This window comes from Pristiophorus japonicus, chromosome 5 (genome assembly GCF_044704955.1).
Source record: "Pristiophorus japonicus isolate sPriJap1 chromosome 5, sPriJap1.hap1, whole genome shotgun sequence".
Taxonomy (NCBI): Eukaryota; Metazoa; Chordata; class Chondrichthyes; family Pristiophoridae; genus Pristiophorus; species Pristiophorus japonicus.
The window spans coordinates 112,017,004-112,043,451 of NC_091981.1; the positions used below are offsets into that span (position 1 = coordinate 112,017,004).

General features: G+C 44.2%; 1 protein-coding gene across 1 annotated transcript in view; it reads right to left on the minus strand.

Moving 5' to 3' along the window:
* The window catches only part of cmc1 (C-x(9)-C motif containing 1), a 144,619-nt gene that overhangs the window by 29,151 nt on the left and 89,020 nt on the right, over nt 1-26,448 (minus strand). Inside the window, exon 3 of the mRNA XM_070879945.1 lies at nt 18,446-18,536. Within this exon, the coding sequence (XP_070736046.1) occupies nt 18,446-18,536 (91 nt within the window). The remainder of the gene's footprint in view (nt 1-18,445; nt 18,537-26,448) is intronic.

The following is a 26,448-nucleotide window of genomic DNA, read 5'->3' on the forward strand; positions in this document are numbered from 1 at the left end:
AAATATGATGTGATTGGGATTACGGAGATGTGGCTCCAGGATGATCAGGGCTGGGAACTCAACATCCAGGGATATTCAACATTCAGGAAGGATAGAATAAAAGGAAAAGGAGGTGGGGTAGCGTTGCTGGTTAAAGAGGAGATTAATGCAATAGTTGGGAAGGACATTAGCTTGGATGATGTGGAATCTATATGGGTAGAGCTGCAGAACACCAAAGGGCAAAAAACGTTAGTGGGAGTTGTGTACAGACCTCCAAACAGTAGTAGTGATGTTGGGGAGGGCATCAAACAGGAAATTAGGGGTGCATGCAATCAAGGTGCAGCAGTTATAATGGGTGACTTTAATATGCACATAGATTGGGCTAACCAAACTTGAAGCAATAAGGTGGAGGAGGATTTCCTGGAATGCATAAGGGATGGTTTTCGAGACCAATATGGCGAGGAAACAACTAGGGGGGAGGCCATCTTAGACTGGGTGTTGTGTAATGAGAGACGATTAATTAGCAATCTCGTTGTGCGATGCCCCTTGGGGAAGAGTGACCATAATATGGTGGAATTCTGCATTTGGATGGAAAATGAAACAGTTAATTCAGAGACCATGGTCCAGAACTTAAAGAAGGGTAACTTTGAAGGTATGAGGCGTGAATTGGCTAGGATAGATTGGCGAATGATACTTAAGGGATTGACTTAGAGACCGCATGGATGAACTACAACAATTGTACATTCCTGTCTGGCGTAAAAATAAAAAAGGGAAGGTGGCTCAACCGTGGCTATCAAGGGAAATCAGGGATAGTATTAAAGCCAAGGAAGTGGCATACAAATTGGCCAGAAATAGCAGCGAACCCGGGGACTGGGAGAAATTTAGAACTCAGCAGAGGAGGACAAAGGGTTTGATTAGGGCAGGGAAAATGGAGTACGAGAAGAAGCTTGCAGGGAACATTAAGACGGATTGCAAAAGTTTCTATCGATATGTAAAGAGAAAAAAGGTTAGTAAAGACAAACGTAGGTCCCTTGCAGTCAGAATCAGGGGGAGTCATAACGGGGAACAAAGAAATGGCAGACCAATTGAACAAGTACTTTGGTTCGGTATTCACTGAGGACACAAACAACCTTCCGGATATAAAAGTGGTCAGAGGGTCTAGTAAGAAGGAGGAACTGAGGGAAATCCTTATTAGTCGGGAAATTGTGTTGGGGAAATTGATGGGATTGAAGGCTGATAAATCCCCAGGGCCTGATGGACTGCATCCCAGAGTACTTAGGAGGTGGCCTTGGAAATAGCGGATGCATTGACAGTCATTTTCCAACATTCCATTGACTCTGGATCAGTTCCTATCGAGTGGAGGTAGCCAATGTAACCCCACTTTTTAAAAAAGGAGGGAGAGAGAAAACAGGGAATTATCAGCCTGACCTCAGTAGTGGGTAAAATGATGGAATCAATTATTAAGGATGTCATAGCAGCGCATTTGGAAAGAGGTGACATGATAGGTCCAAGTCAGCATGGATTGTGAAAGGGAAATCATGCTTGACAAATCTTCTGGAATTTTTTGAGGATGTTTCCAGTAGAGTGGACAAGGGAGAACCAGTTGATGTGGTATATTTGGACTTTCAGAAGGCTTTCGACAAGGTCCCACACAAGAGATTAATGTGCAAAGTTAAAGCACATGGGATTGGGGGTAGTGTGCTGACATGGATTGAGAACTGGTTGTCAGACAGGAAGCAAAGAGTAGGAGTAAATGGGTACTTTTCAGAATGGCAGGCAGTGGCTAGTGGGGTACTGCAAGGTTCTGTGCTGGGACCCCAGCTGTTTACACTGTATATTAATGATTTAGACGAGGGGATTAAATGTAGTATCTCCAAATTTGAGGATGACACTAAGTTGGGTGGCAATGTGAGCTGCGAGGAGGATGCTATGAGGTTGCAGAGCGACTTGGATAGGTTAGGTGAGTGGGCAAATGCATGGCAGATGAAGTATAATGTGGATAAATGTGAGGTTATCCACTTTGATGGTAAAAACAGAGAGACAGACTATTATCTGAATGGTGACAGATTAGGAAAAGGGGAGGTGCAACAAGACCTGGGTGTCATGGTACATCAGTCATTGAAGGTTGGCATGCAGGTACAGCAGGCGGTTAAGAAAGCAAATGGCATGTTGGCCTTCATAGCGAGGGGATTTGAGTACAGGGGCAGGGAGGTGTTGCTACAGTTGTACAGGGCCTTGGTGAGGCCACACCTGGAGTATTGTGTACAGTTTTGGTCTCCTAACCTGAGGAAGGACATTCTTGCTTTTGAGGGAGTGCAGCGAAGGTTCACCAGACTGATTCCCGGGATGGCGGGACTGACCTATCAAGAAAGACTGGATCAACTGGGCTTGTATTCACTGGAGTTCAGAAGAATGAGAGGGGACCTCATAGAAACGTTTAAAATTCTGACGGGTTTAGACAGGTTAGATGCAGGAAAAATGTTCCCAATGTTGGGGAAGTCCAGAACCAGGGTCACAGTCTAAGGATAAGGGGTAAGCCATTTAGGACCGAGATGAGGAGAAACTTCTTCACCCAGAGAGTGGTGAATCTGTGGAATTCTCTACCACAAAGTTGTTGAGGCCAATTCACTAAATATGTTCAAAAAGGAGTTAGATGAAGTCCTTACTACTAGGGGGATCAAGGGGTATGGCGAGAAAGCAGGAATGGGGTACTGAAGTTGCATGTTCAGCCATGAACTCATTAAATGGCGGTGCAGGCTAGAAGGGCCGAATGGCCTACTCCTGCACCTATTTTCTATGTTTCTATGAATTCTTTATTAAGATGGAGAGTGACACAGTTAATTCAGAAACTGACGTCCTGAACTTAAGGAAAGCTAACTTCGACGGCATGAGGCGTGAATTGGCTGGAATAGACTGGCAAATGATACTTAAAGGGTTGACGGTGGATAGGCAAAAGCAAACATTGATAGATCACATGGATGAACTTCAACAATTGTACATCCCTGTCTGGAGTAAAAATAAAACAGGGAAGGTGGCTCAACCGTGGCTAACAAGGGAAATTAAAGATAGTATTAGATCCAAGGAAGAGACATATAAATTGGCCAGAAAAAGCAGAAAACCTGAGGACTGGGAGAAATTTAGAATTTAGCAGAGGACAAAGGGTTTAATTAGGAGGGGGAAAATAGAGTACGAGGAAGCTTGCCGGGAACATAAAAACTGACTGCAAAAGCTTCTATAGATATGTGAAGAGAAAAAGATTAGTTAAGACAAACATAGGTCCCTTGCAGTCGGACTCAGGTGAATTTATAATGGGGAACAAATTAATGGCAGACCAAGTGAACAAATACTTTGGTTCTGTCTTCACGAAGGAAGACACAAATAACCTTCCGGATGTACTCGGGACCGAGGGTCTCGTGAGAAGGAGGAACTGAAGGCCGATAAATCCCCGGGGCCTGGTTGTCTGCATCCCAGAGTACTTAAGGAAGTGGCCCTAGAAATGATGCATTGGTGATCATTTTCCAACAGTCTATCGACTCTGGATCAGTTCCTATGGACTGGAGGGTAGCTAATGTAACACCACTTTTTTTAAAAAGAAGGGAGAGAGAAAACGGGTAATTATAGACTGGTTAGCCTGACATCAGTAGTGGGGAAAATGTTGAAATCAATTATTAAGGATGAAATAGCAGCGCATTTGGAAAGCAGTGACAGGATTGGTCCAAGTCAGCATGGATTTATGATAGGGAAATCATGCTTGACAAATCCTCTGGAATTTTTTGAGGATGTAACTAGTAGAGTGGACAAGGGAGAACCAGTGGATGTGGTGTATTTGGACTTTCAAAAGGCCTTTGACAAGGTCCCACATAAGAGATCGGTATGCAAAATCAAAGCACATGGTATTGGGGGTAATGTACTGGTGTGGATAGAAAATTGGTTGGCAGACAGGAAGCAGGGAGTTGGGATAAACGGGTCCTTTTCGGAATGGGAGGCAGTGACTAGTGGAGTGCTGCAGGGCTCAGTGCTGGGACCCCAGCTCTTTACAATATACATTAATGATTTGGATGAAGGAATTGAGTGTAATATCTCCAAGTTTGCAGATGACACTCAACTGGGTGGCGGTGTGAGCTGTGAGGAGGATGCTAAGAGGCTGCAGGGTGATTTGGACAGGTTAGGTGAGTGGGCAAATGCATGGCAGATGCTGTATAATGTGGATAAATGTGATGTTATCCACTTTGGTGGCAAAAACACGAAGGCAGAATATTATCTGAATGGCAGCAGATTAGGAAAAGGGGAGGTGCAACGAGACCTGGGTGTCATGGTTCATCAGTCATTGAAAGTTGGCATGCAGGTACAGCAGGCGGTGAAGAAGGTAAATGGCATGTTGGCCTTCATAGCTAGGGGATTTGAGTATAGGAGCAGGGAGGTCTTACTGCAATTGTACAGGGCCTTAGTGAGGCCTCACCTGGAATATTGTGTTCAGTTTTTGTCTCCTAATCTGAGGAAGGACGTTCTTGCTATTGAGGGAGTGCAGCGAAGGTTCACCAGACTGATTCCAGGGATGGCTGGACTGACATATGAGGATAGACTGGGTCAGCTGGGCCTTTATACACTGGAGTTTAGAAGGATGAGAGGGAATCTCATAGAAATGTATAAGATTCTGACGGGACGGGACAGGTTAGATGCGGGAAGAATGTTCCCGATGTTGGGGAAGTCCAGAACCAGGGGACACAATCTTAGGATAAGGGGTAGGCCATTTAGGACTGAGATGAGGAGAAACTTCTTCACTCAGAGAGTTGTTAACCTGTGGAATTCTCTGCCGCAGAGAGTTGTTGATGCCAGTTCAGTGGATATATTCAAGAGTGAGTTAGATATGGCCCTTACGGATCGAGGAGAGAAAGCAGGAAAGGGGTACTGAGGTGAATAATCAGCCATGATCTTATTGAATGGTGGTGCAGGCTCTAAGGGCCGAATGGCCTACTCCTGCACCTATTTTCTATGTTTTTATGCTCAAACAACACACTCTGTAAAGAGACTTTCTCCTAACATTTGTCCTCACTCTTAATTCTAATTTTAAATTGATGACCAATCACCGACTCTACAAGCAGAGAAAATAGTCTTTCCGCTGTCAGTCTATCAAACCCATTTATAGTTTTAAAAACCTATACTAAATCTCTTCTAAACCTTCCAAGCTGTTCATTATGCTTACACTTGCCCACGTTCTGTGGGCTTTTACTGCGATTGCGGTTATCAGACAGTCAAAACAGCATGGCACCCTCTACAGGGGATCTGGGGCCCCTATGAACAGTGCAAGTAAAGGTGTAGTTCCGCAACCAATCAGATTGAAGAATCCTCACTGCGACACAGCCTAAACCTAGAAATGCAAGTCAGCATTTTTAATTCAATGTAAAATCATGTACAGAAAGCAAAAGAGAGAGAAAGATGGGTTAAGAGATTAAAAAAGGCAAAGGAAAAGTAAAATTTACATTTTTTAAAAAATATTCAGCAATAATTAAAATCTGAAGGAATGAGACTACACACTTGTAAAAGTTAATTTTCAGTGCCAGAGTTGTTGTATGGTAGTAATTAAGGGCTCAATTTTGCCCGAGCCGACTTTCTGGCATATTGGCAGAGTTACGCCCATTTTGCTAGGCCAGAAATGTGCCGGAAATATTTTGCCAAAGTTTCCCAGATCTAGAATTCAAATGCCTTGGGGGGGTGGAGCCTGCTGTCTGCGCCAAAAAAACGATGCCGCACCTTCTGCGAACTCGCGACAAAAAAAATTACGTTTTTGACGTCGTTATAATGGACGTGCATACACAATACAACTCCGAGTTGGCAATCGGCCATGTTTAAAGAGCCAGTTGTGTGTGTGAGAAGGAGTGCTGCGTGAGAGCATTGGAAAAATTGGAGCTGCAGCAGTACAAGATGCAATGCAGTGCAAGGACCAAAAATTTCTTGTAGAGGAGGCACTAGTTACTGTGATTGAGAACAGATGGCAGGAGCTGGACACTAGCAGAGGTCACATAAAAGTTCCACCCAAAGAAATGAAGAAACGCTGGAACCAAGTTGCAGAAGATTACTGCGCAATGGTGACCACCATGCGATCTGGAGGCCAGTGTAAAAAGTGGCAGGACCTTGGTCAAGTAATTAGTGTAAGTAATATTTTCATTTATCAATGCAATTGCAATTGTAAATGTGACCAGCTGTATATGTCCCACCCAGCAGAAAGGCACCCTCTCTAAAAAGTTATGTTTTCATCTTTGCAGAGGAAAGTGGCACACAACAAATGAGAAAGAACTCGAACAGGAGGAGGCCCGGCAAATCTGCAGCCACTGACACCCTTGAAAGAGAGGGTTGCCGGTTTGATGGGTCCTGCCTGGAGAAAAGCAATCACCACTGCACAAGCTGGGCCCACACTTGAGGAAAAGGGTAAGTCCTACAAATTCCACACTCTGGCTTTGCTAAATGTTAAGTACTGCACGGGCTAGCCATGCTTCGGTTCATGGGGATGTCTCATTCAGCTATGCTTCAGTTGATGCAATGTGCTATCATTCATCGTGGTCCTTCGAATCAGCCTGCTGCCTGGCCTGCTCTGTGTGAGCCTACTCATGACACCCATCCTGCCCCCTCCTCTGCTGCTTTTGTCTGTGTTCTGTTATATTTTGCAGAACTTGAGGCTGACCCTGACGATGTAGAAGAAAATTCAGAGAAGGACCAGCCTGAACAGGATAACATCTTCAAATCCAATCCTCCAGATCAAGAACATGGGGGTGAGGGGGAGGGGAAGGGGATGGAGCTGGATGAAGCCCCTACTGTTTTAGTGAATTTGGAGGAGGTGCCGCTCATTGCGGTGACTGCCCCTTCTGTGACGAGTGGTTTGAGTGGTGTGGGACATTCCATAGTTTCCGAATGTCTGAGGCTGCGGGTCCCAGTGGTGTGATGCAGCAGGGCACACCCAGGAACCCATCTTCCGAGGCTGCGGGTCCCAGTGGGGGGGCGGGTGGTGCAGTGAGGCACATGCAGGGCCCCACCGTCCCAGGCTGCAGGTCCCAGTGCTGGGGTGCGAGCCACACCCGTGAGGAGGAGGGGAAGGAGAGCTCGACTGTACTCTCCTGAGGTGCAGGATATAAGAGATGATGTGGTTCACATGATGCCATTGACTACAGAGAGCACTGACCTTTTACGATCACTCCTGGACACCATCAATGGGGCGAGTGATGAGGTAGCGAGACTGTGGGGAGAAGTAACAGCAATGACACGAGAAATGGGAACAATGTCCCAGACCATCAGTGAGGGAATAGTGACCATGAGGGAGGGAATGTCAGAGATAGCTGATGCGCTATCAGTGACCATCAGGGAGGGAATGTCAGAGTGCAAACATTGTCACTGACCATGAGGGAGGGAATGTTGCAGGTCGTTGAGACACTGTCAGGGCGCATGAGGGACGGCATGTTGGAGTTAGCTGCTGCAATAAGGGAACACGCCCAGACCCTGCGCCCAATGACAGAATCAACTGCCACTCCCACTCCAATCCCCAGACCAGCCTCTGAAGAGCCCCAAGCCCGGCCCTCTACATTGCCAAGCTGCCGCCCACCCCCCACTCAACAGGTGCGCACTACCCGAGATCTTACAAAGAATAAGCTTGGTACCAACCCCAGAAACACTGCGCCACCACCTGCGGCATGGGTGTTGGGAGTCACCAAAAACAAGTGCGGCAGGCGGTCTTAGAATAAGGTGGAGGAGAGATGGATGCAGCCTTTCTTTGCTGCTGTTATTATTGTTACTGTTGTAACTGTTCTCAAATTAAAAGTTTTTTTGTAAGTTATGTAAATTTACACATTTATTAGTCAATGATCTTAAAAGTTTTTAAGTGATCTTAAAGTTTGTAAGTGATCATAACAGAAAACATTAATGTTTGATACAAGAATAATTTTATTAAAGTTAAATACAAACTGTTTGTTAAACTTTTGAATAAAATATATTTTACATTAAAACTGAATCATTTCCATTATTTGTTCGATTATTAAAACTTCTCCTCTCTCCCCTCCTCCCCCCCCATCCCCCCAACTAATTGCAGTCTTGGGACTTCTCCCCTTCTCTCTCTCATCCGCCCCCCCCCCCCTCCCAAAAGAAACTTATTGCAGACTTCAGAAGCCTTCTGATCGGCACCTCGCTCCCCGGGCTCAGTACATAAGGCTGCTGATCGGTCGGCTCCTCCCTCTTCCCTCCCCCCCCCACCGGACTTGTTTTCCAGCCAAGCCTCAAACCCGTGTCCAGGCGCGGGGCCGATTCTGCCGGCCAAAGCTACGACCCTCCAGCCCTGCTTGAAGGTGTTCGGTGGTGGCATGTGAGTAAGAAAAAAAATTTTAACTTCTGAAGTCGAAAAAAAATCTATTTACTACATTGACAGGTAAAAAAAAGTTGAACTTTATTATTGATTGATTTTTAAGAGTGTTCTTGACTCCCTCTAAAGTCTTTGATTAAAAACAATGGCGTCTTTCAGCGCCGATTTGTCAATGTACACTGCTTTCTGCTAACTCACCAAAAGATTGTTTGGGAGTGGCCAGATACACCGACCTAGGAGGACATGTTTTTGGCCAAACTGCAAAAAATTATGAAAATCGGCGCAGACATGAGGGAACAACTCACCTAGAAAAATCGTAACTAACTCAGTTACGCCAGCGCAGATCGCAGGGGAAAATTTTGAAAAAAATAAATATGCCAGAAAAAAAGGCGTGTGCCAAAAAAACGGCGCAAATGACTGGGGAAAATTGAGCCCCAAGACTTATGCCTTTACAAAAACTTAAAAATGGACGAGCCCGAACTTTTTCTGGCCTGTGTAGTGAGTATCTAGTGGGTAAAGACCGCAACTTCACATCCTTCATGTGCTTCAATGCCAAGTCTCTCGGCCAGATACTGTTATAGAGTAGCTTGTGGAGCAGCAAGGCTACTGGGACAGCAACTTCCTGATTTCTGCGTTTAATTGCACATGTGGACGCTGGAAGTTGCTGTCTAATTTACTCATTATAAGTGAGTACTGATAGCCTCACCGTTATTCTTAATGTAAAATCTGGGCCAAGTTGTTTACCAACCTTACTGCTAGTCTACACTATTACATCAGATCTCATAGCTGAAAGAAACCCCTCAGCTGACAAATGTAACTAATCCCTGAGTTAGCAGTTCTCACAGCTCCAGTGGGTATGTGCGCACGTCCAGATCCTGGGAGCCGATTCTGGTGCTGTTAGCAATTTTTAAAAAATCAGTTCTAGCTAAGATTGCCTTTCCCTAAATCAGAGTTCTCTATCAGGAAAATTCCCTCACTCTAAGGCCATGTCTTCTTTTCCTAATTAAATATAGGAGGATTACAATCTTCATTCTTCAGAATTCTCATTTGTAATATTTCAATGACAAGTGTTAGTCACTATTTGAAATATAACAGCTGGGTAGTTATAGTAGATTCCTAACTAGGTTTGCAGAGTTTGAATCGCAGTAATGAACATCATCTATCTCAGTAAGGTTAGATGGGACAGCAGGGGGAGACAAAAGCCCCTTCTCACACTGGTGAGACTCACGTCTTCAGGAATTGACCCCAAATAATCTGTAGAAATCTTGGATTAGGGTGGGGAGAGGAGCAAAGGAGAGGTACACCCTAAATGTTACATATCTTCTTCTCGATTTAAAGTGAAATTACTCCTCAATTTCTTTTCCAATTGACATTAGTAGAATCCATCCCACATGAGGACTGGGTGTGTCACTGGATCAGAACAATCTCTTTACTCCTGGGACCTGGATGTGAATTCATGAAACCTTGATAGTTGGATGAAAGTCTACCTATGATGCTACGGTTGTATTTAAAATACGTGGTATTGTCTCAATTCATTTTTAGTCTACAGTACAAAGGTGGCCAAAATTCAGTAGTTCTTCTCACTAAGAGATTGCATAAGACTGGAGAATGATATAGTGGTGGAACAGGAAATGTGGAAATGCACAGAAATGGAAAAGACCAATGGGGTGCATCACTGCTCAGAAGAACCAACTTACTTTAATGCAATTCTCTGTTTCTAAAAAGAAAAGTCATATCTACCACCTACTTTTGGTCGATACAACTCAAAAATAAATACAACATACAAAATAGATGACTTTAGCCTGCTCTGTAAAAAACACAACTAGATCCAATTCATAAGGAATCAAGTGGAACACGTTGTTCCTATTAGCAAAAGATCAGGGGGCCGAAGTTGCCCCTTTCCTTAAGGCTTTTTAACAGCGGAAATCAGCGGTCATGCTGCGAAGTGCAATGGCCGCTTTTCGTGTAATGGCCGCCATTATCAAAATTCCGCTCCTGCGGTATCCCGGCGGTGACCCGCTCCTGCTCCACTGCTGCCAATCCGTGCTAAGTGCCTCGTCACAGTGCGCACCACTGATGTTCCCCGACAGCGAAATTCCGTTGCGAAAATCTTCCTCCCGCTGGGTGGTGCCAAAAGCTGCTTTTTCCTGACGGTGCAATGAGGTTGTGTACAGTGGCGGTGCGGCTCCCATTTAAGGGGAGGACGCACTGCCGCTGCATGTTTTTTTTTGTCGGCCGACTGCTATGTCGGGCCAACAATTATGCCCTCAGGTTCGGCCGGGCCGCGAACAGGTAGTCTGGCACCCCCTCGCGCAGGCTCTCCCCTTTAAGTGAACGGGAGAGCTGTGATGACGTGGAGCCGTGATGACTGACAGTGGCGGCCGCCCTGCACCACACCAACTTCTGCCCCTCGAGTGTACTCACCACCCCACTCCCGCCCCCATTATGAGCGACTTCCGGTCCTCCTGAAAAAAAAAGCCAAAGAGCGGAATTTCGCTCAAAAGGTCACCTCAACCACTGCGGAGGTAGAAATTGTAGAAACGCTGTGCGTTCAACCCATTTCGGATGAAAGGCACTTTCGGCCCCCTGATTTCTCTTAGCATGTAATTTCAGTTTGCTGCTACATAAAACCTTAAATCTGAAGACCCAAATTAGACCTGGTATCAATGAGCACCACCCCACCCCCGGACCAGGTTGATCTGTATGGCCCCCCAGTATACACTGGCAGAGCTTTCAAATTCAGCAGGGCGTAAAACTGGCAGTCTGTTATACACCATGCCCGCTTATAAATAGAACGTAAGACTCGCAAACAAACCATTCAGTCCAACCAGTATCTTTTTCTGTTCATCCTCCACACAACTAGTGGTTCCATGTGCCCGTATTGTTCCCATATCACTTTATTTCCCCTTTCCTTTAACCATCTATCTATACTATTCTTAAATGTTGACATCGTCCCTGCTTCAATTACCAACTCACATAATGTATTTTTACCTCCCTATGTAAAAAGATTTTCTTCTACTCTCTGTCCTAAATCTATTATATTTAATTTTATAATTACATCCCCTCGTTCTAGACCCCTCAATCACTGGAACAGTTTCTTTCCATTTATGTTGTATCATAATTTTAAACATCTCAATCAAATCACCCCATATCTCATTTGTTATAATTTTGTCTCCAATTCTTTTATTGTATTTTTATTTCCTTATATCAGGCAACACACTTGTAATTTTGCAATGTACCCTCTCTAAAGCCTCAACACCCTCCTAGTGTGGAGCCCAAAGCTTCACACAGTACTCCAACTCTTGTGAAGATTTTATATAGATTTACTATTATATCTCTACTTTTATATTCTATACCTCTTGCCATAAAACTCAATATTTAATTAGGCATATCGCGCGGGGTGTATAATAGGCGGCTGATTCAATACTTTTAGTTTTACACCCACGAAGTTGAAAGTTTTGCCCTTGGATTGCGCCTGCCCACTATTGTTTCTAAACTATAGGGAAGGGGAGGGAACCTTTGTATGTGCATAGAATTTTAAAAGTAGTACTGTTTGGAGCTGTTCACTTGCAGTTTTTTTTTAAAAAAGGTCTGGTCTAATTTGGGTCAAATCAAAATGACAAACCAAGATTACAGCACAAAGGCTCAACAAAAATATGCCATAAATCAGTTATAATTATTGTCGTAATTAAGGGAAGAGATGTCAATAATATGGAATGGAAACTTTTCTGCTGTTGAGCTGTCCTTACTTGCATTAAGTGTTCTTGGGTAACAACTTAGGCCAGATATGGAATAATGAACAGAATAAAGCTGACTGCTCTGTCCTGAAAATATGTCTTTATTCCTACTTCAATACATCCCAGATTACAATATTAATTTTTCAATTTCCCATCCTAGCTATCATACGGGTTTTCAAATGAGATTGCAAATTTTGTACCAATTTGTAGCCAGTTCTGTGCTATGTAGGGTGCCAAACTGGCAACTGGATTGAGACTGATCAAACTCAATTCACTTAGATTCCACACAGCTCGCCAAGCAAGGAGACTCTGATCTCAGACTGGCCTAGGCTCATCATCAAAAGCCAGTCACTCAGAATCGAGGAAGATTAGCTTCCACTCTTAACATGAGTTCTTAGGTGGCTGTACAGTCCAATACGAGAACCACAGTCTCTGTCACAGGTGGGACAGATAGTCGTTGAGGGAAGGGGTGGGTAGGACTGGTTTGCCACACGCTCTTTCCGCTGCCTGCACTTGATTTCTGTATGCTCTCGGCGACGAGACTCGAGGTGCTCAGCGTCCTCCCGGATGCACTTCCTCCACTTAGGGCGGTCTTTGGCCAGGGGCTCCCAGGTGTCAGTGGGGGTGTTGCACTTTATCAGGGAGGCTTTGAGGGTGTCCGTGTAACATTTCTGCTGCCCACCTTTGGCTCGTTTGCCGTGAAGGAGTTCCGAGTAGAGCGCTTGCTTTGGGAGTCTCGTGTCTGGCATGCGAACTATGTGACCTGCCCAGCGGAGCTGATCAAGTGTGATCAGTGCTTCAATGCTGGGGATGTTGGCCTGGTCGAGGACGCTAACGTTGGTGCATCTGTCCTCCCAGGAGATTTGTAGGATCTTGCGAAGACATCGTTAGTGGTATTTCTCCAGCGACTTGAGGTGTCCTACTGTACATGGTCCATGTTTTTGAGTCATTCAGGAGGGCAGGTATTACTACAGCCATGTAGACCACGTGGCAGTTTTGAGGGCCTGGTTTTCAAACACTCTTTTCCTCAAGCGGCCGAAGGCTGCACTGGCGCACTGGAGGCAGTGTTGGATCTCAACGTCAATGCCTACTCTTGTTGATAGGAGGCTCCCGAGATAGGGGAAGTGGTCCACGTTGGCCTAGGCTAAAACCCCTATCAAAGCCCTCAAATATTTTTCTTAAATTAAACTTTCCAGAGTTTACATTCATAGTTATGAAGCCATTTTACATTTTTATTATACTATGCTTATTGTTGGACTACATTGATGCATGGAGATTTCTTGGTATGGCTATCCTTGCACTGGGAGCAATGAAGGTTTATGGGTTTTGGCAATTTGCTTGTTCTTGACCTCTAGGGCTCAGTTGCATCATGGAACAAAGGGGAGGTCCTTCCAAATAGTCATTGTCTCTCTCTCTCTCTGAGTGGAACTCTATCCTTGGGGGTAAGGGATTTAAGTTAAGTGGGCTTCCAAGAATGGGTGCCATTCTTCAGTACCAGATGAAGGAAGAACATAATTTGTTCTGATCTGGATATGTCCCACATGCACGTCAGCCTTGGAGTTGCACTCCACCACAGATTAGTAACAGCTCTGCTAGCCTGCTTGCACTAGCACTTAGCCTCAGCAAGCAATATGTTGGCTCTTCCAGAATTGCAAGGTGAGTCATGGTTGTCAGGTTTCCCAGATCACTGTCTAGAATAGTTGAATCCAGAGGCATAACCAGAACATATGCAGAACATATCCAGCTTCTGGCCTTAGCTCCCACGGCACTGTTCTGGTATCTTGTACTTGTGTGGCATGTGTGATGCATGACCATAAGTTGAGCCTCTCGCTTTCTAATGCTGGTGGTGGTGTTGAGGGGCTCCGTTTCCATGCCTCTTGCTGTTGCTCCTCAACTAACTAACTGCCCAAGTTTCATTCCCAGATCCCCTTTGGGTTTGCTCTACTAGTGTACAGGGCCATGATCTATCTTGTTAGGTCTGTTGGGGAATGGAGGTAGGGATCTATGAGTGTTGGCTCATGCCAGAGTTTGCAAGCATTGCTGGTTTCTGGGGGAAATTATTGGCCAAGCTGATAAAAATCTGGTCTTTGTGCAAGATGGCCTAATTTGATCCCTTTTACATGCAAAGCTCGGAGCCCAACTGAGGTAAGTACTCACAGGAGTTCCCCATTAGAGAGAGGCCTGCTGGGGCCAAAGAGTTGTTCGGGGGATTGTAGATCGTTTTCTGAGCAACACTGTGACACTTCTGGATCCATGCAGTCTCTCCTGAGGACATATAAGGGCCAAAATTCGGTAGCACCGCGTTTGGAGTGCAAAGTTTTAAAAGATTGATCATTTAATGCCTGGCGAGATGGTCTGCATAAATGTGGGAAATTGGGCACTTTTCCCTCAGAAATGCAGCGGGGTGGTATCGGAGGCGCTAATGGCCTCAGTAGGGCGCTGCAGGAGGCAGCACTCAACTTCAGCTGACTTTCATTCATTGATAATAAGGCTGATTTTCATTCCAGTTCTTAAAGGGGATGTCGTTTCAGGCATTCTCATTCTCATCATTTCTTCAGTTGACTGAGCTGCAAGGAAGGTGTGCGAAGGCTGCTGCAAGACCTTATGCAAGGGCTACTCTGTTCAGCGACCTGACGTTGGAGACATTGGTGGGGGCAGTCAAGGGAAGGAGGGTGGTACTGTTCCCTCCATCTGGGTGAAAGCCAACTTCATAGATTTTTAGGGCCATTTAGTCAGAGCTGGCTGTGGAGGTGTCGGACAGCACGGTTGTGGATAGAACCCCTGCACAGTATCTCAAAAATTTCAATGACCTCACTCGGGTGGTCTAAGTGAGTACATGTTTCCACAACTCTTCAGTCTCTGAACCTCTGTCTGTACACACTCTGAAAACCAGCACTTAACCCAGCTGGTTAACCAACCATCTGTGCCTACTCACAGTCACAGCCATCTCCCCAGAAGTTCTGCTGCACAGGACTCAGGTGAGGAACTTGATGGGGAGGCATTCAGACAAAGGGTGGTGGCCATGCACTCCGACATGAAAAGTGCAATGGCAAGGGTGCCCGAAAGCCTGTCGCAAGTGGTAAGGAGCGTAGAGGAGTCCGCCTCCCGCATTGTTGACAGCTATGCACGCACCATGGAGCCCATCATCGCTAGTGTGCAGACGATGGACTCCCAGACAAACCGTACAGATCCAGACCTCATGACGCGTGTCATGGGCGATGTGGCAGCTTCCATTGCGGCACAGGTGGAAGCAATGCAACGTTTTGGTACTGCTATAGAGTCAATGGTTGCTTGCATGATGCTCAGATTGTCTTCATGCAGTCTCAACTGGATGCCACACAAGCCCTGACTGCTTCCATCACCGCTAGGTCCACCACAGTCGACCAGGGGTCACACGGTGTCACAGCAGCCCAGCAATCTGTGCTTCATCAGATTGGTGGGAATGCTGAGGTGCTGCCCTGGGGAAGTGGCACTGGGTCAGTGGAGTAGGAACCTGCTGTCCTCTCTCTGGATGATAGTATTGCTGATCCCACCACTGCCACTCCGCCATTGCACTTGTTCATGCCCGTCGCTCAGCCAGCCCAGACTGTTGCCTCCCAGCCTGAGGTGGTGCAGTCTGCGGCCGGGCCTTCCAGACCCAGAGCTAGTCGAGGGCGTCCTACAAGGCCATCTGTAGGCTCTGGCCCTGACACAGAGCAGCCTTCCACCAGCCATGCTGCAGCCACAGGGGAGACAAAGCAGAGAAGTTGTAGAATACGTTGCCGAAAAAGTGGCTGTAAGGAAATGCACAAGGGTGATAATTCAATGCACAGTTACAGATTTTATTGCTGTTTCATAAATGGTGATTGGAATGTTTAATGTTTGCTGTTGTCTCTCATTTCAGTTTTGGTGATTTGGTATGGAATGGCAAATGGATGTGGTGATAGGGTCGTCCACAGGAACCGGGAAGTGGGATGTAAATCACTGAGCTCTGATGAGATGGTCGCGGACCTCCCTTGCAGGATCGTGATGGACTCATTGCCACCTCCGTCGCGACTGTTGCTGCTCCTGCTCCTCCTCATCCTCCTCCTGGTCCTCCTCTTCCTCCTCCTGAGGTGGTACGGCTATGCCTGGTGACAATGGCTGTGCCCTCATGATGGCCAGATTGTGCAGCATGCAACAGACGAGGACAAATCGGGACAACCGATCAGGCGAGTACTGCAGGACTCCTCCCAAGCGGTCAAGGCAGCGGAACCGTTGCATCAGCACTCCGATTGTCTGCTCAATGATGGCAGGAGTGTTGGGGTTGCGGAGGTGAATCATGAGCCAGGTGCATAGACATATCCCTTGTCGCGAGCTTCATTTGGGGGCTGGAACAACGCTGGCGCAGGATGAAGGTATTGTGGCTGCTGCCAGGATAGCAGCTATCGACGGTCAGTATTTCCACGTATGTGGTCGCACACCAACTGGACATTCAGTGAGTGGTAGCCTTTGCGATTACGGAAGATCTCAGGATCGTAATGCGGTGCCCGCAAAGCGACGTGTGTGCAGTCAATGGCCCCCTGCACCATGGGGAAGCCCGCTATTCTGGCAAAGCCACATGCACAGTCATGCTGCTTCTCTCTGCTCATGGGGAAGGAGATCTAGTCCCTCCTCCTTCGTACAGAGCGTCTGTGACCTCGCGGATGGAGCAATGGACGCCAGACTGGGAGATGTTGAAGATGTCTTCTGTTGCTCCCTGGAAAGATCAATTGGCATACAAATTGAGAGCGGTTGTGACCTTGACTACCACTGAGAGGGCCGTCTTCACCCTGGTGAGAGTCGAGGTCTCATTGCAGCAGATGGTAGAGCTCTGTGACCAAGTCCTTCCCGAAATGCCTTCGCGCACACTGCTCCTCAGTGAAATTGATGCAGGAGAACTGCTGACGCAATACCCGGGGAGAGTAAGGCCTTCTGTTGCCACCCCTGTGGTGCCTTCTTCCTCTGGTAACACCTTGATGTGCTTCTCCCTGTGCTGCTGGATGTGGTTCTCTGTGTCTGACCCTGTGCCTCTCCTTTTCCTTCTCCCTGTGATGTGCTCCATGGGCCTCTCCAAATCATAGCCTTTCTCTCCCTCTCTCGAATCCTTTCCCTCTGCAGTTGTCTTCGGCGAAGCATCCTCGGACGGTGAAGTCAGAGTAGCCGATCGACTGCCAGCGCAGGCCCCATGAAGGGACAGAAATGGTACAACATCGAAAGTGCCGTGAGTGATACGGGGTAAAGGTAGGAGGCAGAGCAAAAAAAAAATCTCTGCTATGGTTCCACCAGCCACAATGACTAACTGTTGCAAACCAGAAATAAATAATGGGCGACAAAAAAAAACTTTGCAAGTTGGCGTCTTTAAATAGCGCTGGTGCATCCGGTTCCCGACTGCAACTCGACAGCTCAAGCTGTCGTTGTCATTGCCAGGCGCGAAGGTAGGTTGAGCAGAGCAATTTCACTTTCGGGGCGGTATGGGGGTGATGTGCATGCTGATGATGTCATCATCGCCACGTTCCACCGAGTGGTGAGCTCGCGCCAGGAGCGAGGCGTTAACGTGTAGGGCCTACGCAAAACCACTGCCCAATTCCATGCCGGGCAATTTTCTCACCGCGCCCGGGCAAAATCTATTTTGCGCACGTTAGCCCCTCCCGGAGGCGCTAACGGCCGTTGCTAAAGGGGGCAATTTCTGCCCCATAAAAGTATAAGCTGTATAGACATTAAGACAACCTGAATCTCTTGGATCTGGGATGCCCAGTAATGTCTGAAGTTTGGGAGGCCGAGTAACCTTTCTTACTTTGGAAGCTGGAAGTGCATCTGGTGTATTCTTATCCAGAAGAACTTAAGAGATGCAACTGTCCAGATCTTAGAATTTCTGGGCTATCAGTTCTGAAATCAAATGGCTTTTCAAGATTCTAACTGAAGATAACAAACAGTAATTTCTAAATAATTTCTGTTCCGCAACATTGTTTTGAGGAAGATTTATTTTTTAAAAGCTGATACTTCCAAATAGTATCACTAGAACAGTGATTTCTGGAGTCCTGCAGCCACTCAGCAGCATGTTAAGCACTAGGCTGTACGTCACCGTCATTTAAATTAACGGGCGGCACCAAGTTTGCATGCTGCCTGCCTTACTTTGAACGGGCACGGGATAGTTCGCATTGCTATTCCTGTGCTTGTTTTCGGGGGCTATCAAACTTTTATCCCATTGCCTTGTCTGGATTTGTTCTGCCCAGAGCATAATGCTGAATGGCTTCAAAAAGTTACAAAGACTTAGATGTAAATGCTAGAAATGCAGCATATATATTGACTATGATGGTAATTCACATTGAAACAGAGCTCTTGATATACTGTTTAACATTAATCCTTCATGGCACTGTACAATACTCACTGGTCAGTTAGACAGTCTTTTAGTGCAGCATTTTCTTCTCTGCATTTTATAACCATTAAAAAGCCACTTTTCTGGCAGCATTTGGAAAAGGCTGTAATGACAGAGATAGTTTTAGTCAGTCAAAAGTTATTAGTGCACTGGTTCTTGTGAATATCACAACAGAGGCAAATTAAGATATTTTACTTGCGCTTCACAATGTGTGTGGTTGGATCCCTTAAAGGGGTTGACTGATCAAAGGCATACATAAAAGTATTAAAATCAGGAGCAAGGGAACACATGGAAACCTTCTTCGCTATCTAAATGAACCCAGAAGGCAATTAAGTCCTTATTTAGGATAATAATTAATTCAGAGAAAGTATCCGTTTGGTTTAGCTATTTGACTATACAATTTAATTTTCTAAATAAAAAAACATAGGCTCACATATATTACTGCCACATTCTTCAGCCAGCAGCAGCGAGCAATGTCACATTATCTGGGGACCGTGATTTCAAAGAACTTTACCAAAGCAATAAATGGCTGTCATAGCTGTCACTAGGCCTGAAAATCTCGTCATAATTGGGCATCACTCAGTGCACTTCAGCACGATGCTATTATCTGTCATCTGTTAGTGCTGCAGGCTAAAGCTGTTTCACTGTAATGGAGCCAGCACATACCCATATTGCTCATCAAAACTGAAACTATTTTATAACCTATGTTGTCATTTGGCCAAATAAGGGAGAAAAGTGAGAAAGGAATAGGTAAAAGGGAAACAAAACAAGGGAAAAGAATCAAAGGGAATCAATGCAAGAAAAACAATCAAAATGAAAAAAGTAAATGGGAAACAAAGTACAATACACCCAACATTCCACTATTCAAATCCTAGTCTTCGGCAGCACCTCCCAAACCAGCGATCTTTACCACCTCGGAGGCCAAGGGCAGCAGGCACATGGGAACACCATCACCTCCAAGTTTCTCTCCAGACCATCCTGACTTGAAAATATAGCACCGTTCCTTCAAAGTCGCTGGGTCAAAATTCTGGAACTCTCTCCCTAACAACACTGTGGGAGTACTTCACCAAACGGACTGCAGCGACCTTGCCAGTGATGGATGCTCACATCGCTTGAACGAATAAAAAAAAAACTGGGCTGCTCTCAGCAAAATGAAAATATTCACTTTGAAACTGCTGTGTTGAAGAAATGATTAAAATAAATTACTGCTAGGAACTAGTGCTCTGCTCAAATGGGAGATACATACCTGGATTACAGTCTACTCAGCCTTATCTAGTCTAAGAATTCCTCCAATCTTCTAACTTTATCAAATCTGCTATTTAAATAAACTTATTGTGAACTGCTAAACATTTTAAAATTCTGGATATTGTAAACTACTGTAAAAAAATGTTACTTCCATTAACACAGTGCCAGCAAATCATGGAATCTAGTTGCTTTTTTGGGTCAAATTTTATGTGTTAAACACAGACTTTATACTTTCATTTTAAAATTCAAAGTTTACAAAGAAAGGATCATTAGTAACTTTATGAACTGAGAATGTAACTTTCCCATTGAAACGGGTTACTCCACAATTCCAACAAGCAGTTTCTGGAACTGGCTTTTTGTAATGGAAATTCTTAAAAGTGGCCAAAAACAATCTTAAATCACTCAGGTGAGTCCCTTATTCTTGAAGGTAGGAGGAAAATTAAGAATTCTGACATGATTTAATTGAATTTTTTTTTTAATGCTCTTTTTTTGTACCACTGAATGCTAAACAAAACTATCCTAGTGCTTCAAAGGACATTAGACTTAAAAAAAAAATGTTGCCTTCCCAAGTCACTTTTTAGCTCAGAGTACAAGCCTACTAAAATGGAGTGCAATTGGCTGCGATATGTAGAATTAAGGAATTCAAATTTACAGTTGCATCATACAGCTAAAATATTTACTACATTTCCACTATATGATTACAGACTGAGCTTGGAACTAATATAGTTTTACAACAATATAGTTTGAAGCTCCATTACATCTTTGTATTTTTAAATAAATGAAAGTATTAGTAATATTAGTGTTCAATCAAATGCAAAAACTGCATTAAGCGTTATATTTTATATATTTCTAATTCTCTATTATCTTGCTGGGAAAATGTATTAAGTCAATTCATGTGGTTAGTTAGAAAGTCACTAGTCACAGCTCATAAGTACAGAAGTTACATAATTTGAATTATCTGTTAACTCAAATTGGAATTGTGCAAAAAAAAGCTTCCTGTGCTGTTTTATCAAAATTGTTTAACTTGAACTACTGAATAATTCAAATTATTTTTCAAGCAAAAAACAACTTTGAATTAACAGGAATAGATTATATAATGTACCTCTAACTTCATTGCTTTAGTATATTTGTTCCCAATGTCATATTTGTGTTGCAAGTGTACCAGCATTAATTTACTAGTCTGATTCAATTTTCATACTCAAAAAGACAATATGGTAAAACTTTTAAATGACCTATTTAAAACTGTACTGTACATATGCCAACAGTAGGTTTTAAGCCTTAAATTAGCTATTATCAATGTTTTGTCACTTGTTTAACAACCAGGTTTTAATTAGATTTTTTTTCAGTAATCTGATAATTTGTTTGCTGAGAAGATGCAGCAATACTGCAAACCAATTACCAAGATCACACACCGCATGCTAATCCAATTTAAACTCCAGCAAATTAATTGCTGCCAAAACTGAATAATAAAGAATTTTAACAAATCCTGTAGCTCCATGTCATTTACGAAATTATTCTTCCTACTTCCTTCCTCCTTATGCTTCTCCTACCCCATCCAAATTTACCTGAACAAGAAGACGGACAACTTATTCTCGGCCCTTGGCATTGAAACTGGCGGATGGTGGAGTAATAAACATTGCAGAACTGTACTGACAAAAGGTCATCCACCTGAAACGTTTGCCTTGGTTTCTCTTTCCACAGATGCTGCCTCACCTGCTGAGTATTTCCAGCACTTTCTGTTTTTATTTTACTGTTCCCCCTATTTTTTTAGGGTGCGAAGTGCCTTTAAGGGGTTGCACAGGTCCTCCAGACAACTGCGTGGCTGCGCAGCTTAGCGAGTACCAGGGTAATGGGTGAATGGGACTACTGCATTGTTGGGATACGTGCAGTGGAGCTTTGGATCGGCTCAAGTTCATTCAGGGTGGAAGATGAGAGGCTGGCCAGGAAAACATTGGAATAGTCAAGTCCGGCAAATAACACATAATTGTAATGTTATGCTGAGGGCAGACGAGGTGCAAGTGTAAAGGAGATGAAGGTGGAAGAACATGATCCAGGCCTAACCAAGGGCAAGACAATAAGAACATAAGAAATAGGAGCAGGAGTAGGCCTTACAGCCCCTCGAGCCTGCTCCGCCATTCAATGGGCCCAAAATTGCCCAGGAGTTGCTCTTTTTTTTGGAGCAACTTGATTTTTCTGGAGTAGCTTAAAAATCCCCATTTTGCACAGTGTAAGTGAGTTAGTTAGGATTTTTTTTAGTTTGGTTTAGTTTTTTTCAAAAGGGGGCATTACCAGCCACCTACACCCGTTTTGGCCATTTAGGCCACTTTGGACAGCTAATAGTTACTCCAAACTAAGTTAGGCCAGCGCATGTGGCCACTTGTGGCTGCATAGAAAACCCTTGCAAAGAGTTAAGAAATCAGCGCAGGTAGGTACTAATGACTTGATTAAAGAATGTGAATAGGATCAAACAGTTATACAGGACATCATATGACAAACTTCGCAAAGTTAATTTACTATACAACAGAAGCGTTCATGGAAGCTTAAACTACAAAAATAAAAGTAGTAAAGAGACAAAGCATATTTACATAATTTTTTCAAAATATCCAAATAAAAAATAGAGGTACCTCCTGCTCATAATTCTTATGTTCCTATGTAGGAAAGTATTTTCATCAACAGGGTTAAGGAAAGTCTTGAGTAAGCTCATTAAAATTACTGGCTACACAGTTATCACCCCCCCCCACGCCCCCCACCCCCATCAAAACTCCCTCCTGGATCAAAACTCCCCTCCCCACCCCCCGATTTAACTTTTGAGATGGATTTTAAAATAGACAATTCTACCTGAACTTTTGCATGGCAATGTCCTCAAGTCTCCAAGTTGTGTGTAGAATATTGACATAAAGTGGCAATAATGCAGGCAGCCAATAAAAGAACCAAGTGCTTTAGAAGAAGGCAGGCTTCTCTCATTACTGAGCGTCAGGCCACTCAGCCCGGGATAGGGGCGGGATGCATCGGATCCCACGCTGCAGTACGCATCATCATCATCGGCAAGAGCTACTGCGCATGCGCGAACGCTCCAATGCGCATGTGCAGCGCTACCAGCACTCTTTCACGCGCAGGGGCCTAGCTCAGCCCCCAATCCACCTGCCATGCCGCACCAAGTCTCGGGAGAGTTAACAGAGAGGCCAGAATCCGGAGAGATCTTTTTGGTGCCGAAAAAACAGGCGGGCCAAATTTGGGCCCAATAAGATCATGTCTGATCATCGACCTCAACTCCACTTTCCCACACGATCTCCATATCCCTTTATTCCCCAAGACTCCAAAAATCTATCTATCTCAACCTTGAATATATTTAGAGACTCAGCATCCACAGTCCTCTGGGGCAGAGAATTCCAAAGATTCACAACCCTCTGAGTGAAGAAATTCCTCCTCATCTCTGTGTTAAATGGCATACCCCTTGTCCTGAGACTGTGTCCCCTAGTTCTAGACACTCCAGCCAGGGGAAACAACCTCTCAGCATCTACCCTGTCAAACCCCTTCAGAACCTTGTATGTTTCAATGAGATCACCCCTAATTCTTCTAAACTCCAGAGTATAGTCCCATTCTACACAATCTCTCATCATAAGACATTCCTCTCATCCCAGAAATCAATCTTGTGAACCTCTGTTGCACCGTCTCCAAGGCAAGTATATCCTTCCTTAGATAAGGAGACCAAAACTGTGCACAGTACTTCAGGTGTGGTCTCATCAAGGCCCTGTACAATTGTAGCAAAACTTCCTTATTCCTATACTTCAACCCCCTTGCATTAAAGGAAAACATGCCATTTGCCTTCCTTATTGCTTGCTGTACCTACATGCTAGCTTTCCGTGTTTCTTGCACAAGGACACCCAAATCTCTCTGAACACCAACATTTAAAAGTTTCTCACCATTTAAAAAATATTCTGTTTTTCTATTCTTGCTACCAAACCTCACATTTCCCCACATTATACTCCATCTGCCACCTGACTGCCCACTCACTATCTATATCCCTTTGCAGATAGTTTGTGTTCTCCTCATAGCTTACTGTCCCACCTAGCTTTGAATCATCCGCAAACTTGGATAAATTACACTCGGTCCCTTCATCTAAGTCATTAATATAGATTGTAAATAGCTGAGGCCCCAGCACTGATCCTTGCGGCACCCCACTAGTTACAGCTTGCCAACCTGAAAAAGACCCGTTTATCCCTACTCTCTGTTTTCTGTCCGTTAACCAATCCCCTATCCATGTTAATACATTACCTCCAATACCATGAGCCCTTATCTTGTGTAATAACCTTTTGTGTGGCATCTTATCGAATGCCTTTTGGAAATCCAAGTATACTATATCCACTGGTTCCCTTTTATGTACCCTGCTAGTTACATCCTCAAAAAACTCGAATAAATTTGTCAAACACAATTTCGCTTTCATAAAACCATGTTGACTCAGCTTGGTCATGTTATGATTATCTAAGTGCCCGGATATCACTTCCTTAACAATGGATTCCAGCATTTTCTCAACAACTGATGTCAGGCTAACTGGCCTGTAAGTTCCATGTTTTCTCTCCCTCCCGCTTTCTTGAATAGCGGTGTTAGATTTGCTACCTTTCAATCCGCTGGGACTGTTCTAGAACCTAGGGAATTTTGAAAGATCAAAACCAATGCACCCACGATCTCTGCAGCCACCTCTTTTAGAACTCTAGGATATAGGCCGTCAGGTCCAGGGGATTTGTCGGCTTTTAGTCCCATTAGTTTCTCTCATACTTTTTTTCTACTTACATTGATTACATTAAGTTCCTCACCCTCATTAGACCCTTGGTTCCCCACTATTTTAGGAATGCTTTTTGCATCTTCTACTGTAAAGACAGATACAAAATATTTGTTTAACATTTCTGCCATTTCCTTATTCCCCATCATTATTCCTCTTGCCTCAGTCTCTAGACCAATGTTTACTTTTGCTACTGTCTTTTTACATACTTGTAGAAACTCTTACAATCTGTTTTTATATTTCTTGCTAGTTTTCTCTCATTGTCTATTTTTTATCAATTTTTTGGTCATCCTTTGCTGGTTTCTGAAACTCTCCTAATCCTCAGGCTTACTACTATTTTTTGCAACATTATAAGCTTCTTCTTTCAATCTAATGCCATCCTTAACTTCTTTAATTAGCCACGGATGAATCACTTTTCCTGTGGAGTTTTTGTTTCTCAATGGAATGTATTTTTGTTGTGAAATATGAAATATTTCTTGATACGCTAGCTGCTGCTTATCTATTGCCATACCTTTTAATCTATTTTTCCAATCTACCTTAGCCAACTCGCCCTTCATAGCAATGTTTATTTAAGTTTAAGACTCTAGTTTCGGACTAAGGCAAGTCATTCTCAAATGTAATGTGAAATTCTATATTATGATCACTCTGCCCCAGAGGATCCTTTACTATGAGATTGCTAATTAACTCTGTCTCATTACACAATACGAGATCTAATATAGCCTGTTCCCTGGTTGATTCTATGACATATTGTTCTAGGAAACTGTCCCGAATGCATTCCATGAACTCGTCCTCCAGAATACCTTTACCAATTTGATTTGTCCAGTCTATATGAAGATTAAAGCTCCCACGATTATTGCACGACCTTTGTTACAAGCTCCTACTATTTCTTGATTACTATTCTATCCAACGGTATAGCCACTGTTAATATACTACTTCCACCAGTGTTTTCTGCCCCTTGTTATTCCTTATCTCCACCCATACTGATTCTACTTCCTGATCTTCTGAGCCAACATCCTTTCTCTCTACTGTCCTTATGTTATTTTTTAATATCAGGGCCAACCCCCTCATTTATCATTCAGCCTGTCTTTTCAAAACGTCAAGTACCCTGGAACATTTAGGTCCCAACCTTGGTCACCTTGCAACCACGTCTCTGTAATGGCTATTAGATCAAACCCTATTTATCTCCATTTGTGCCATTAGTTCATTTATCTTATTAAGAATGTTCCATGCATTCAGATAAAGAGCCTTTAATTTTTTATTACTATTATTCCTTGCTTTGACCTTATTATCTACTGCACTGTTACCATTTAACACTCTGTCCCTTTCTGTCACACTCTGCTTATGTTTACCCAAATCGCAATAGTGCTCTATTGCATTGATCTTTCTCTTTAGATATCTAAATTTCCCCTCACCTGACCTCTTCCCTGCCAACTCCCCCCCGCCATCTTTTAGTTTAAAGCCCTATCTACAGCCCTAGTTTTTCGATTCTCCAGGATGCTGGTCTCAGCCCGGTTTAAGTGAAGCCTGTCCCGACGGAACAGCTCCCTCTTTCCCCAGTACTGGTGCCAGTGCCCCATGAATTGAAACCCCTTCTTCCCCTTTCTCAATGCTAATTACAGAATGTGATCTATCTAATTACAGAAGGTGGCTCAACCGTGGCTATCTAGGGACATCAGGGATAGTATTAAAACCAAGGAAATGGCATACAAATTGGCCAGAAATAGCAGCGAACCCGGGGACTGGGAGAAATTTAGAACTCAGCAGAGGAGGACAAAGGGTTTGATTAGGGCAGGGAAAATGGAGTACGAGAAGAAGCTTGCAGGGAACATTAAGGCGCATTGCAAAAGTTTCTATAGGTATGTAAAGAGAAAAAGGTTAGTAAAGACAAACGTAGTTCCCCTGCAGTCAGAATCAGGGGAAGTCATAACGGGGTACAAAGAAATGGCAGACCAATTGAACAAGTACTTTGGTTCGTTATTCACTAAGGAGG